Below are 14,916 nucleotides of genomic sequence, written 5' to 3' on the forward strand. Positions count from 1 at the left end.
ACTGTGCTAAAAGCCCTTCACATTTTGCTACAAACACACAAACACAGCCCAAGTCAAAAATAACTTCAAAATCAAACTGAATTTGTGTCTTTCTACTTAAAGAAATATTATTTGGTGATCACTATTTTTCTAATTCAGGACGACCTTAATCAAACTAGGGACAAAATTTAAAAAAAGCAGCTTTTAAATCCTTTAAATCAATTGACATTTTCAGTGATGTCTATGCTAACGAAGATTTTTCGCACAATAGGAATGGCCAATCCTAAGCATTAATTCATTCTATTGCTGTTCTCATCCACACAATGCTCAAATACACATACTGTGAGCAACCTTGAATAGATGCTTGAAAATGTAGGTAAAATTAAATACTAGCACAAGAAGAAGAAGCCAAAATGTAACACAACTGGGAGGGAGAGGGATTTTGTAACCACCATATATAATAGCTGGAAACCTGAAGTGTGCCAGGTGTGACCAATGTACTAGATCTAACAAATTGTTCAGTACCAACAATATCATATGTCTGTATCAAAATCTATTTAAAAATCGAGTACAAACAATTATTGTCTCTCTCTTATCTCACACTCCCATTGCTAACTAACAGTTTTTATTGTAGAGAGCTGATATAAATGAAGGACATGACAGATATTCAAAAAATATTTTAGAATGTTGGAAAAATAGATTTTGTTATTTTGGCATCCTTTCCTAAAAATTAATAAGGCTTGATTCAAATGGACATGTGTATTTCTCCCTTTGGTTTAATACCATTGGCTAGCAGGTACTAAATCACTTTACAAATTCAATATACAAGTTGAAATAACTCTAGGTAAGTTTTCTTAAAAATAATTCCAATCCTCACCAATTCCCCCTGTTAAGGTCATAGAGCCTCTGAACCAGCATGGCTGAATTGTTTTAGTGCTCTCTGCTGAACACCTGCAAACATCAAACAAAAGCTGCTGGTCCTTTACTGGGTTGACAAAAACCTTTCATGTGAAAAATGCTCCATGGGAATGTCATGGCTGTGGCTCAGGTTACATTCCTTTCTCCCTTGCAGCCTCACCATTTCTTAAGGTGGTAAGAATCCATGTTTGTGAAATTAAAGATTAAAGGAAATATGGCTCTACTTTATTTTCATTCACACACTACAAATCACAACACAGCACTGTGTATTAAATGAGTAAAAAGCTATAAGATGACTTCAAGATTAAACGTTACCACACTTCGCAAAACCCAGTTGGTTTCACCTCACTACATGGGACTACTTTTCTTTGAGGTCTTTTTTGTATTGAGAAGTTTCAAGTCAACACAGAGGGATGACGACATCTGTGCCTCTTCAACACAAGAAATATCAGTTTTACAGAGGAATGTCATTTGTCTACTAAACTTTTTAAGTTCATCTATCCAACAGAAAAAGTAAACTGTATATAAGTCTCAGTTTTGAACCAATTTTGATAGCTAAAAAAATTGGGACAATAAATTATATTTCTGAATTACTAATATCACTGTTTTTAATGCTGCTGAATATTCATTTATCTAAAACATCTCTTGCAGCAGTTTCCAAGGCACTACTATACACAGCTAACTGACTAGCAGGAACACCATGAAACAATAACTACTCTTTTTCTTTATACAAGTATATCTTCAGGCCACAGATATACGATTTAGTGCATTAGGTACAATACTTTTAACATGTGGGACATCTTTTTGGGGAACCAATGAATATTCATTTTAAATTCCCTGTCTAATGACCAACCAGGAGATTTTTATATAGTAAATTGCAAGTTATTTACACAAAGAATAGTGTACATTGTTCTTCACACCACTGTGAATAAAATCTACTAATATATATTTCTATTTATCAGGCAGGGCAATTCTACCCTCTTCTATCACAAAGTGGTATATTTAAGCATATGCATGTTAGCACAGATAGTGAGATTAAGTATGAATTTCAAAGAGAGCTGTTATTTTAAATGGTCCACATCTTAATATTACTGACTTACCTCAGTTCATTAAATCATTTGCATGTCAAAAATGATGCACCAAAGTTATTTCCATAGTTTCAGTTTTAGACATAATACAAACACTATAAAACTCAATTTCACTAAATATATAGAATTTTTATCCTTTGTTATTTTTTATCACACTGACTTCATAGCTGAAGCGTAAGACAAAATTCTTAAATATAACAAACTAGTTAATTGCTGCTAGACCAGAGTTAGCTACTGCATTGATTGTGTATAAGCATGACAAATTGATTTGTCTGGCACAAATGCTTTACACTTCTGTCCAATGAAAACAAATGTATTGAATATTATACATTCAATAAAAACAGCTATTGTCAATAAAATTATAAAAATAGGATTAAGCACTTTAACATAAGAGATATTAGGCAAACTATGACTATAAAGTTATTGAGATCCGTAAAATCTCCAAAGTCACTACATTGAAAAAATAGCTATATTTATGAAGAAAAATCATAAATATATTTTCATTATTTTAAAAAATCTAAATATTATCAGAGGAGACTTAAAAAAATAGAGTTTAATAACTGTAAGTAGCAGCTAATATGACATATAAATATTGTGTAATACAGACTAACTTCAAATTAATGGTAATAAAGTCCTTCTTTAGAAATTAAAAGTTAATTAACATATCAGTGCATTTCATAAAAATGGTTAAACTGAATGCACAGAAGAGGTTTCTTTAATTACTTGAGTACAAACTGAAAATACCAGACATGAAACTATAGGCAATGACTTGTATATATATATCTAGATATCCAGTGACAGTTTACAGTAAAGACTTGTCCAAATTTACTATCTGATTTAGAGCAGTATTCTGTATACAATACTGTTAGGTACATTGTACAGTTATGTTCAATTGCCAGTACTTTTAAGACACTGCAACTGTTTAACTGTAGATGTATTTGTGACACATCCAAAACACTCCCTGCAGCAATGTAGGAAACCCTCTTAAATGGAATGGAATAGGCAAAAGAATAAAGAAATTTAAATGTGTCTAATTTGAAGTAGTCAGGCATATAAAATTTTCCGACATAAAACTCCTCTCTAATTGCCAGACAATCATTGTACAGGTGTTCTATTGCGAAAACTCTGAAATATGCATATACATAGATACACATATATAATGTGTCACCAACAAGGATCCTATATTTATTAAATGAAAAAGTCGCCCATATACTACAACTACAATAAATAATAAATAATATTAATAATAATGATAATACTCAGTGAATTTCAGGGGACTCTTTGAAAGGAGTAAAAACATTAAGAAAGAAAAAGTATTAGTGTATTAAATTAAAAAGAAAAATTTTGAGATTTCAAGTTGATCAAGATTATTCCATCAGTAAACATTAACTTCTAAAATTAAGAATTCTTTCTTTAGTATGGCTGACCTTTCTATTATGATTCCTATTTATTTATTTATTTAATTTACTAAAAGAGGCTTTATTCCTGTTTACAAACTAAGTCTTATCCTAGCTGTTTTGGTTATCGTTTTTCATATATAAACACAGAAACTCCAGTTTTTAAACAAAACATTCTCCGTTTGATTTTTAAAAAAATGAGATTTAACCTAGCTCACTTTGAACAATTATGCCGTTGATTTTTTTTATTTACAATAACAAACGTATGGAAATATTTGAAAATGTTCCAATCAGACTTGTCGAAATAATAATAATACCAGCTCTTATATAGCGCTCAATGAATGTGATCTCCAAAACAGATTAACACAACCAAAACAGACATAATGCATGTAAATAAATAACTAACAATATTTTAATTGCATGCTAAGCAAAGATTTTACATACTTGAGCCAGTAAAATGTCCACTTGCCAAAGAAGTTGGTCCATTTTTCCCACTGCTCACAGGAGGTGAAAACATCTACAAGAAACAAAGAAACATTACTGCTGGAAAACAGGAGATTTTGTGTTCATTGTTAACCCAAAGTTCCTTCCACATTCTCTACAAAAGGACATTAATAGTTTATTTAATATGAATCATCCATCTGAGACTCGAAAATGGTACAGTATTTCTTACAACCCCACCCCCAGCCCCTTACCACTACCACCTTTTTTTTTTCAATTAGGCTCATTAGAGTCCCAAACAATATAACTAACATTTGGGAAAATCATAGTCCCCAACAATATTACCAAAACTTAGTGAGAAATAATCCCCACTCAAACTCGTATGCTGACAAAGGCAAGGGAAAAAAAGTTTTTGTTGAAACCTTGGCCATAAATGTAGCAATGTCCATTTCCATCCCGTTTTAGGATTTGCCTGTCATATGTGAACCCAAATAATAATAATGCAAAGTGCCACCTGCCCTAAATTCTCATTTCGTCTCTAACATGAGAGCAATTTGAAGCAAGACTCTCTCTCTCCCTCTCAATCTCTCTCTTCCCCTCCCCCTTCTCTCTCTCTCTCCAGCATTTATTTCGACCCTAATTGGTTTCCCTCTTCTTCGACGTGTCTAGTGGATAATACGCACCTTCCCTGAGTCAGAGCCTGCAAAAAGCGAAGGAACAAATGGAAAAAGTGCAACAAGCAAAGAGGGGGCTGCAAAGCTGCCTCAGGCTACATTTCCTGGCCAAACTTCCCAAAGCCATTTCTCCAAAGGAAAGTCTTGAGAAGCAGCAGCAGAAGACTGAAATAGCCTCATTTACAAGGTGGTTTTGATTTTTGTGGTAGTGTTGAGATTCTTTTTAGAACATACATGCACCTTACACCAAACTGATTTTTTCCTTAAATAAATGCTCCTGATATATTGTGGGGAAGGGGGGGAGGAGATGAGGAGGGAGAGGAAGGATAGGGTTGGGGGGGAGGAATAAAACTAGACAAGTGCACACGTCCAGATTAACGTTTGCCCTCAAAACTAGGCTATTTACAAGAAACCCAAAGAGACAAAAAGTACTTTAAAAAAGCACCATCTATCCGGGGGTCCTCAGGAAAGATTTAAACAGTTTTAACGACAGCAGAAGCCATCTGAGATTTCAGTGAAAACTTTAAACTGAGGCAGTTGTGGATTTCTTTGCACTCTCAATGTGCCAAAAAAATGAAACAAGGGAAGAACTGAAAGTAGAATATAACTAATTAGCAATTAATTAGTTCAGGTACCATCAACACTTTGATAATGTACATAAGTGCTGAGTAATAGTATTATATTATTGTTAATATTAACTAATGATGAGAAATGTCCATTTTTAGGAGGGTTGATTTTTTGTAAAAATAATTTCTGGACATCCATGACATAAAAAGTAAGCTAGGAACAAAATTGCATCTCCCATCACGTACAAGAAAATATAATAAGACTCTTGTTTTTGTTTTGTTTTGGTTTTTTTTAAGCGAGCATATTTACCATGGGTCTAGCTGCTGATTAAAAATTACCCAATGTACTTAGATCACAGTTTTGTTTTGTTTTTTTTGGTTTTTGGGTTTTTTAGTTTAACAGATCAGCTAGAAGATATTTTTTACAGCTGTTGTTAATTTCCACCGTTGTTTCTTACCGCACTGAAATCCAGTAAATCACTCAGTTCTTTGTCCGTCCCTAAGGCAGCCATTCGCTGTTGGTGATGCATTTTAGCAAAATCACACAAACCTAGAAACATGGAAATAACCGCAATCAGAAACCCAGTCCCGAGCCTTAGAGGAAACACAATCGGATTTGGGGGGGGGGGGGGGGGGAAGACTGGGGAGGGGGAGTTGAGAAGAAGGGAGGGAAAAAAGATGGAGGGGCAGCAAAAACAACAACAAAAAAGGCGATATTGTATTTCCAAAGAGACGATCGAAACCTGGTAACATCCACACTCTAAACCCAAATCCAAAAAAAAAATAGAGCCACGCTCTCAGCGCATCATTTATGCAACAGGAGGTTCAGCGAGGAATGAATGAGAATCGCAGAGAAGAAACTACAGCCATCCGCTCCCAACTTTTTTCCTTTTCCTCCTTCCATGTAAAGCAGCGTGTAAGGAATTTTTTTTTTAAAAGACACAAAGTCTTTAGAGTGAAGAGCCGCCGGGTGCAAAGGGAAACCAGAGTTGGGGGTGGAGTGGAAGGGGATGGGGTGGGGGGCGAATTCAGGCTTTGACAATTAGACCAAATCCCTCATCTATGAAAGAGAGGATGGTTACAAAAAATAATAATCAAAGCACCCCAGGCCCCTTTGCAAAGTCATCAGTTCCTTTAAAGTGGGCAACGGGCCCGGGGGGAGGGGGGCATAGGGAGACTCGCTCCATAAAGAGCTCGCAGCCCCCGTGGAGGCAAATCAATAAATACATTCAAAAATAAAAAGCCGCGTGGTGAGCAAGCCCCCTCCACAGCTCCTGTCCGAGCCCACAGATCCGATCTTAGCTCCACCATGACCACCGGCCGGCCACCGATCGACCCTAGCCTAGCTCCGGTACCTACCGCCCGAGAGAGGAGAGAAGGGACTCCCCTTCCAAGAACAGTACCGAGCTCTGGGTTTCATTGCTATAATCACGGCATTCACCAAACACACACCGCTACCGCCACTAAAGAGCAAGAGAGACACGGCAGAGCTCCGACTCCGAACCAAACTCTTTCTGCCTTAGGAGAAAGCGAGAGGGAGGGAAGGAGAAGAAAGAAAAGAAAAAAAACCCCGCAAACAAACCAAAACAAGCCGGACTGCAAGTTCAGCAAAGGGAAGGGGACAAAGCAGCAGCAGCAGAAAGAGCACGTTCCCCTGGCTCTGGGATTTGCTTTCACAGTAACACCTCCAGAAAGAAAAAACGCAAGCGGGCACCTCATTTTCCTCCATACCCGCAGCTCATGCAGCCTGAAATCCCAGTCAAATTGTTGCCGATTTCCTCCCCGTCCGAAGCACTTTTAAATTGATTATACTTTACATTTCTTCAGCTCACACACATACACATGGCAAAGCAAGTTTATACCAGGCTGCAAATACACACGTGATTGAAAGACTTTGCCAAGAAGAACAATATTCCCCCCCCCCCTATTATCCAGGTTATCTTTTTAAATTGTTTTGGTTTGGTTGTGATTTTTTTTTTACCTAACGCTACATTTCACATGCTGGGTTTCAATTTACAGAGAGTATTGCTGCAAACTTTGGGGGGCAAAAATCAACCATTTGATTTGTTTTACACTCAAGTTTCTGGGGATCATGCCAGCGGACCCTTCCCACTCCACCCCTAAAGCATATTATACGTTTAGTTCAATTTTTGCTGCTACAGGCCCCATATACTCCAAAACCTCAACCCTGACTTCATTTTCCAGCAGAAAACAAAGCACTAAGTTCAGTACATTGATCGTTGAACAATATAAGTTCATACATAGCTACCCTCCATATATGCACTATTCCAGTGTATTTTCAGTTTGCATTTACACATTGCATAAGTTGTACTTTTTAAAAAAAAATAACACAGCGGGATCAACCATTTAAAAAAAAATCACACAAGTTACTCTAACAGCAAATTGTAACTTTACCTTAATGGCCACAAATATGTTCACAATAGTCCAAGGAAATATATATCTATTTTAAAGAGAGAAATCTTCTGCGAAAGTGCGTTATTAGCTCACATAGGTTTGACCCCCAAAACCAAAAACAAACAAACAAACAAACAAAAAAGTACTTTAACTGGTTCTCAGTCCTGGTCCAGGGTTATTCACCGATTTAAACGAACTCTACACCTGGCTTTGTTTTTGTTTTTTGGACCACGAAACAAGTGTCACAAAATCTCCCCACCCAAACTGAACAAAAATAAAAGCCAGCCAAAAAAATCCAAGTAACTTTTCCCTCTTTAGTTTTTATAAACACATGGTTATTCACAAACTATCACAAATCTTGGTGGTGGTGGGATGTGTTCCCTCTGTCCTTCCTCGGTTTTTTTTTGTTTTTTTTTTTAAGTCTTAAACTTGTTCCAAGTTTACAGATCTCTCCTCATCATCATCATTGACTCCCCCATGGAGACATTGGTAATAATATGTTTCCCTGAAAGATACATTGTAATCCATTCACATCCGGGCAATACAGCGGGGTTTATAAAGAGAACGACTGCTTGCTGCTGCCGCCGCCGCCGCCGCCACCGCCGCTGCTGCACGTTGTTGCTTGCTGCCGCCGCGTCGTCTATTACGGACAATGACGAGAGGAGGAGGGGAGGAGGGAGAGGGGAAGGCATGGAGAGAGTGATAAACAGACGGGCTAGAGAGTCGACCAAGATGGAGTCAGCTCAGTCTAGGTGGGAGGAGGAGGAAGAGGAAAGTGGAGGATGGTTTCTGGTCAGGATAAGTGGAACCTCCCATTCATCCCCACCCATCCCAATGCAATAGAAACAGGAAGCTAGTGAGGACATGGCCTTGAAGTCCTGGGTCCCTGTGAAAGAGACAGGCAAATAGGAACTGAAGAGTCCTGCTGATGGGCACCAGCTAGTGGTGCTTAACATTTTGGAGCAGCTGGAATGATTGACCAGGCTAGAACTGGGTTGCAGGTTTTGTCACCTGCTCTAGTATATCCAGGGGCACCTTAGTTTAATTTTTCCGAGCAATATTGTGACCCTTTGATACAGAGGAGTGTTTGTGAGATGTGTATATGTCCCCAAAGCACTCTTGGGAACTGTGTGGTGAAGATGCAATGTTGCGGTCTTACCGTATTTCGAAGTTTTGATGCAACATGAACATAATGTGACATTTACTTTTGACCTCTATTATTATTTTTATTTGTTTGGTGCCAACAATTTTCTCAGCACTGTGCAAGGCACAAAAATAAGAAAGTCCCTGCTCCAAAGAGCTTACAGTTTAAAAGGCTGACATAAAAAAACCCGACAACACACACAGGGGAACTCAGAGGAAAGTCCATTATTATTTATTAGTTAAACTAATTATGTGTTAGCAGGGATTAGACTGAGGACAGGATGGTGCTTGGTGAACCCTAGTTTGGATGGCATTCATTCCCTGTATAAAAAAGACGTATGGAAAAAGAAACAGAAAACACGTGTTTATAATATTCATTAGGATGGCAACCCATCTCCAGCTGGGAGGTGCGTCTGCTGACCTTTCTTGAGATCATATGTGGCTCCCTTTCAACAGATAAAGAGGAGCTCATAAAACTGCCACAACAACACCATTTGTTAAAGGCCGCAAGGCCTTGAGGAGTCCCTTCTATATTATAATCCATCATGAAATAAGGGGTGCTCCAATCCCTAGTTTTGCATTTGCTTAAGGCTTCAGTGGCATAATCTCTGCCTCTTGCATTTAGGTATTGCAATACAGTATGTATGTTATGTAAAATAACTAAATTTCCTGACACACACACACACCCCACTTCTCATCCCCATAGTTATGTTGACCACATCACATCAATGTTTCAGAAGAGAGAAGCTAATATAATTATCAGGGATGTGACAAATACCCAATGTATGCCAGATCTGTACAGATATAATCTATTTTTAATATATGTATGTTTTGATTATTAATTTTTAAAATATTTTAAAATATCTTGCAATAACCACAACATCAATAGTATTAAAAAGATGTAATAAATATGCTACATGTGGGAAAATGTGAACAAATAAAACAAACTATACACCTAACAACAGGAAAATATAATAAAATATAAAAATGACTGTAATATACACAAGGGACCCACGTAGTCTGTGACAAACTGAAGCTAATTCTTCCAGCAAAACTTTTGCATTTCTGGGGTACACTGATTTGGTGGACTGGGAATTCTATAACAGCTTCAAGTTAAAAAAAATGAGGATTTTTTTAATTAAATATGAACATGACTAACACAATCAGCATAGTTGCCCCTGTGATATTTATTTTGATATTGCATTCAATTTATTTTATATTGTCCACACTTTTTCAGCTTTCAATCTGCCACAGAATTTTGTATGGACAGTTCATAACCACAGAGGCTGTCAGGGTAGATTGCAGGATATATTGACACCTCAGAAGATATGGGAGGTGGTTTGGGATTGTGCAATAAGAATATTAGTTGGATGCTTTTGTTAACATGATAAGAAATGAAACAGTTAACAGTGTTGACATAATTTGTCATCTGTAGGTTCCTGAGTCAACAACCCATTGAGATATATGGGGTAGTTCACACCTCCAAGCTATTGTTTCATGCTGTCTGCAGACTCAGCACATCGGTTTGCATTCAGTTCAAGTTTTTAAAGTTTTCTCTGCAGCCATCAGTGCTAGCATATATTAACAAATACTGCTCTCACCCACCACAGCTGCAAGATATGCACAGTGGGAGAAGGAGTTAAAAGAGAAGCAGAACAGCTCCCTTGCGGGCAGATCAGGGAAGGGAACAGCCCTCAGTTCTGAGGAAAAGGCTGAGGGAAGGCAAGAACTTCCCCAACAGCAACTGCCTGAAGGTCCCTCCCTGATTCTGATATAGCCTGAGAAGGAGTCATTCCTTGCTCTCTCTTATTAACTCAATTTATTTGTTTCAGAATAGCAGCCGTGTTAGTCTGTATCTGCAAAAAGAACAGGAGTACTTGTGGCACCTTAGAGACTAACAAATTTATTAGAGCAATAGCTTTCGTGGGCTACAGCCCACTTCTTCGGATGCATATAGAATGGAACCATTTTATNTTGCTGCTGCTGATTCTCAGTCATCAATTTGAGAAGACATTCTAGGTCCATGTTGTCTGTCCTACCAATTCACGTCTCGAGCTTGAGGGTGTTTGACCATCTGGGTCAGCCACTTCTCCCCCTTCTCTAGGGATGGGAAGGATACTCACATTCTCCACCAGTTGTTAAGGGGTCGACTCATTGCTGCCACCTCCTCATGGACGGGAGTGACGTGGCAGCTCTTTCTCAATGGGGTCCCTGCTTCTGGGGTAGTCCATAAACAAAAAGTAAGGTGAGTTATCACAAATAAATTGACAAAAAGAACAGGAGTACTTGTGGCACCTTAGAGACTAACAAATTTATTAGAGCAATAGCTTTTGTGGGCTACAGCCCACTTCTTCGGATGCATATAAAATGGTTCCATTCTATATGCATCCGAAGAAGTGGGCTGTAGCCCACGAAAGCTATTGCTCTAATAAATTTGTTAGTCTCTAAGGTGCCACAAGTACTCCTGTTCTTTTTGTCAATTTATTTGTGATAACTCACCTTACTTTTTGTTTATGGACTACCCCAGAAGCAGGGACCCCATTGAGAAAGAGCTGCCACGTCACTCCCGTCCATGAGGAGGTGGCAGCAATGAGTCGACCCCTTAACAACTGGTGGAGAATGTGAGTATCCTTCCCATCCCTAGAGAAGGGGGAGAAGTGGCTGACCCAGATGGTCAAACACCCTCAAGCTCGAGACGTGAATTGGTAGGACAGACAACATGGACCTAGAATGTCTTCTCAAATTGATGACTGAGAATCAGCAGCAGCAACAGGCAGCCCAGCAGCCACAGCATCAGCAACTCCTACAGCAAATGGCTGCCCAGCAGCAAGACCTGGTCCAGGACTTAGGGGCACAGCAGCAGGGACAGCAGCAAAGACTGGTCCAACAGGTAGTGGCCTTGATGCAGCCTCAGTGTCTCCCCGGGGCTTCCCCTTCAGGGGCTGTAGGCCTGGGCCCAGTAGCTCTGCCCATGCCAGTGAAATTCACAAAGATGGGCCCTGAAGATGATCTGGAGGCCTTCCTGATACCATCTGAGTGAGTGGCGATGGCAGCCCAGTGGCCACCTGACCAGTGGCCACCCTGTTGGCATCTTACCTGATGAGACCAGTGCAGACCCCATTTCGGGGGCTGGATAGGGTTGCCAACTTTCTAATGGCACAAAACCAAACACCCCCACCCCGCCCTCAGCCCTGCCCCTTCCACGAGGCCCTGCCCTGCCCGTTTTCCAAGGCCCTGCCCCACTCACTCCATCCCCCCTCCCTCCGTTGCTCATTCTCCCTCACCCTCACTCACTTTCACCGGGCTGGGGCAGGGGGTTCGGATGTGGGAGGGGGATGAGAATTCCAGCTAGGGGTGCAGGCTCTGGGTGGGGCCGGGGATGAGGGGTTTGGGATGTCGGAGGAGATCACCTACTTGGGATATACTTTGGGAAAGAGTCAAGTTCGGCTCCTCCTGGACAAGTCCAGACCCTCAAAGCATGCCGACGCCAAGCCATGAAGAAACAAGTCGGAAGGTTTTTGGGCTCACAGGCTACTACTGCTGGTTTGTGCCAGGGTTTTGGATGACAGCAGCCCCCTCACAGACCTAATTAAGGACAGCAGCCCCAAGAAGGTTCACTGGTCCAAGTCCTGAGAAAAGGCCTTTGAAAAGTTGAAAGACCACATGTGTCAAGAGCCTGTCCTGTTCAGTCCCAGCTTTTCAAAAGAGTTCATTTTACAAACCAATGCCTCAGAAGTAGGACTAGGCCAGGATTTCTCAAATGTGGCCACCATGGCTGCAGGCAGCCACCAGTGGATTTTTTTGCAGTCACGACAGCCTGCAAAGCATGGGTGGAGATTGGGGAGAGGGGGGAGGAGGAGCCTCTCCCTCCAGTGCCCAGCTATTGCTCCTAAATAGCTGTTAGCAAGGGCAGTGAGATGTGTCACCTTGGCAGGGATCAGTGCCTTGCACCATGCAGCCTCCTCAGGGGCTCCAGGCAGCACCTCCAGAGACACATGGTGCCGGTGTGTATGGTGCAGGAGGCAGTTCATGTCAGCGGAGGCAGTTGCAGCATTGGGTTGCCGTGGTGCTCCTCTGGGCAGCTCTCCTGCTCCCGCCTGGCCAGAGCATGGGAGCTTGGGACTCTGTAGGGGGCTAGCTGGCCAGCAACTTCTCCAGGCCACGGGCAGTATGGACAGAGAGACGGGTTTGTCTGAGCAGCCACCAGCAAGAGTTGGTGGCCACAGTCTGAGGCCACCAAAAAAATGTTGTGAGAACCTCTGGACTAGGCACAGTGTTGTCTCAGGAAACAAATGCAGAGGAACGTCCTGTACTGTATTTGAGCCACAATCTGTTCCCTCGGCAGCAGGCATATTCAATGATAGAAAAGGAAGGACTGGCCATGAAATGAGCAGTGGACTCTCTACAATATTACCTCCTGGGAAATCCATTCAAATTTGTCACTGATCATGCCTTCTTAAAGTTGGTTAAATGCCATGAAGGACACAACCCCTCAGCTTATGTACTGGTACCTGCCCTCCAGCTGTATGACTTCCAAATTCAGCAGAGAGAGGAAAAAGTGAGAGGGGGGAACAATCTGCTGGTTCCACAGGTGCCATCTTGAGAGGGCAGGTGTTTGATGATGGGGTATACAAACCCCACACTGGACAACAAGGGATTAAGGACTCAGCCAGCCCCACTTCACCACACCTACAAGACATGCATAGTGGAAGGAGGAGTTTAAAGTGAAGCAGAAAAGCTCATTTGTGGGCAGAGCAGGGAAGAGAACAGACCTTCAACCCTCAGTCCTAAAGAAATGGCAAAGATAAAGCAGGAACTTCCATTACTACAACTGCCTGAAGTTCCCTGCCTGAGGGAATGGAGGACCTGATCCCGATACATCCTGGGAGGGGTCATTCCTTCCTCTCTCTTGCTAACTCAATTTATTTGCGTTTACCTCCCTTGCTTTTTGGAAGGGGAGAGACTGAAGTAACCTTGCAAAAAGGCCAAGTCACAGGAAGAGGCAGACCACCACAGATGTGGAGCAACCAGTGGCAGCAGACCTTGACGGAGAGAGAGCTGCCATGCCCGGTCCCAAGGAGATGCCAGCAGTGAGTCAATCCCTTCACACCACCTTAGATTTAGATTGGAAAGTTTATAGTCTAAATAGATACAATCTCCAACTCCCACACAAGAGTTGTATGGGGGGAATTACATGTATGTACTGGCTGTCATAATATTCTGTACTCTGCTGTCATATGTGTGGGAGGGTGTGAGTGCCGGGGTAATGATTCAGTCCCACCCAAACTGTATTATACGTGGAACTGGCAGCACAGCACCACCTATTATTAAGGTTGCCTGACACGTCCCATTATTAGAACCTATTTTCAGTTGGTGATAACTTTACCAAGCTTTACTATTTGGATTGACACTTTCCATGCTGAGTGTCTGTCTCAGGCTGTTTGTTTTTGACTTTTTTTTTTTAATTTTCAACCAGAATGGTTTGGTCATTTCTGAGATTGAGGTTAAGGGGAAAAAATTGTTTTCCATTTTACAAATATTCTTACAATTTCTTGAGAAGCTCTAGCACCCCATGCTGCAGGGATCTGAAATTTGGTAAGGGAGTAGCTTTTATGCCAGGGATGTGTCTTTTTCTATTCCTGTGAAAATCCATCCAAATTTGACCAAGTTGCAAGCCTTTGAAGAATCTCAGTTCACACATGCTCAGTAGAGATTTTTTAGAACTGTGCAGCTAAAATCTTTGAAGATTCCATCACAGGTATTGTGAAAATAAATCTATTAATGTCAGATACCATAGTGATGAGCCCCATAGACAGCCTATAAGGAAAGTAATAATTCTGTATTCAGAACAGGTTTTGAATAGCATGCAGCCAATAAGGTCTGGGGCCAAGCGCTGAACAATGAGGTTAAAACTAGGACTGTCAAGTGATTAAAAAAATTTAATCGCAATTAATCGCGCTGTTAAACAACAATAGAATACAATTTATTTTAAATATTTTTGGATGTTTACTACATTTCCAAATATATTAATTTCAGTTACAACACAGAACATGAAGTGTGCAGTGCTCACTTTATATTTATTTTTATTACAAATATTTGTATTGTAAAAAACAGAATAATTGTATATTTCAAATTCACCTCATACAAGTACTGTAGTGCAATCCCTTTATCATGAAAGTTGAACTTACAAATGTAGAATTATGTAAAAAAAACTGCATTCAAAAATAAAATAAGTCCACTCAGTACTACTTTTTGGTCAGCCAATCACGCAGACAAACAAGGTTGGTTACAATTT

At 40.4% G+C, this 14,916-nt stretch overlaps 1 protein-coding gene across 17 annotated transcripts in view; it reads right to left on the reverse strand.

The window, feature by feature from the left end:
• Nucleotides 1-8,212, reverse strand: part of TCF4 (transcription factor 4) — a 318,541-nt gene extending 310,329 nt beyond the window's left edge. For 2 of the 17 annotated variants that reach the window (XM_034773382.1, XM_034773367.1), the window contains exons 1-3: nucleotides 6,423-6,565; nucleotides 5,522-5,613; nucleotides 3,827-3,899 (exon numbers count right to left, since the gene is read on the reverse strand). In XM_034773382.1, coding sequence (XP_034629273.1) covers nucleotides 3,827-3,899; nucleotides 5,522-5,613; nucleotides 6,423-6,483 — 226 coding nt within the window. In that variant the 5' untranslated portion in view covers nucleotides 6,484-6,565. Of the gene's footprint in view, nucleotides 1-3,826; nucleotides 3,900-4,245; nucleotides 4,420-4,506; nucleotides 4,804-5,521; nucleotides 5,614-5,806; nucleotides 5,981-6,422; nucleotides 6,579-6,645; nucleotides 6,711-6,777; nucleotides 6,890-7,478 lie in introns of those variants that run through there. The other 15 variants (XM_034773372.1, XM_034773376.1, XM_034773374.1 and 12 more) reach the window with 15 other exon arrangements.
• Between the last annotated feature and the right edge of the window lie 6,704 nt (nucleotides 8,213-14,916).

Source organism: Trachemys scripta, chromosome 6 (assembly GCF_013100865.1).
Source record: "Trachemys scripta elegans isolate TJP31775 chromosome 6, CAS_Tse_1.0, whole genome shotgun sequence".
NCBI classification, from domain to species: Eukaryota; Metazoa; Chordata; order Testudines; family Emydidae; genus Trachemys; species Trachemys scripta.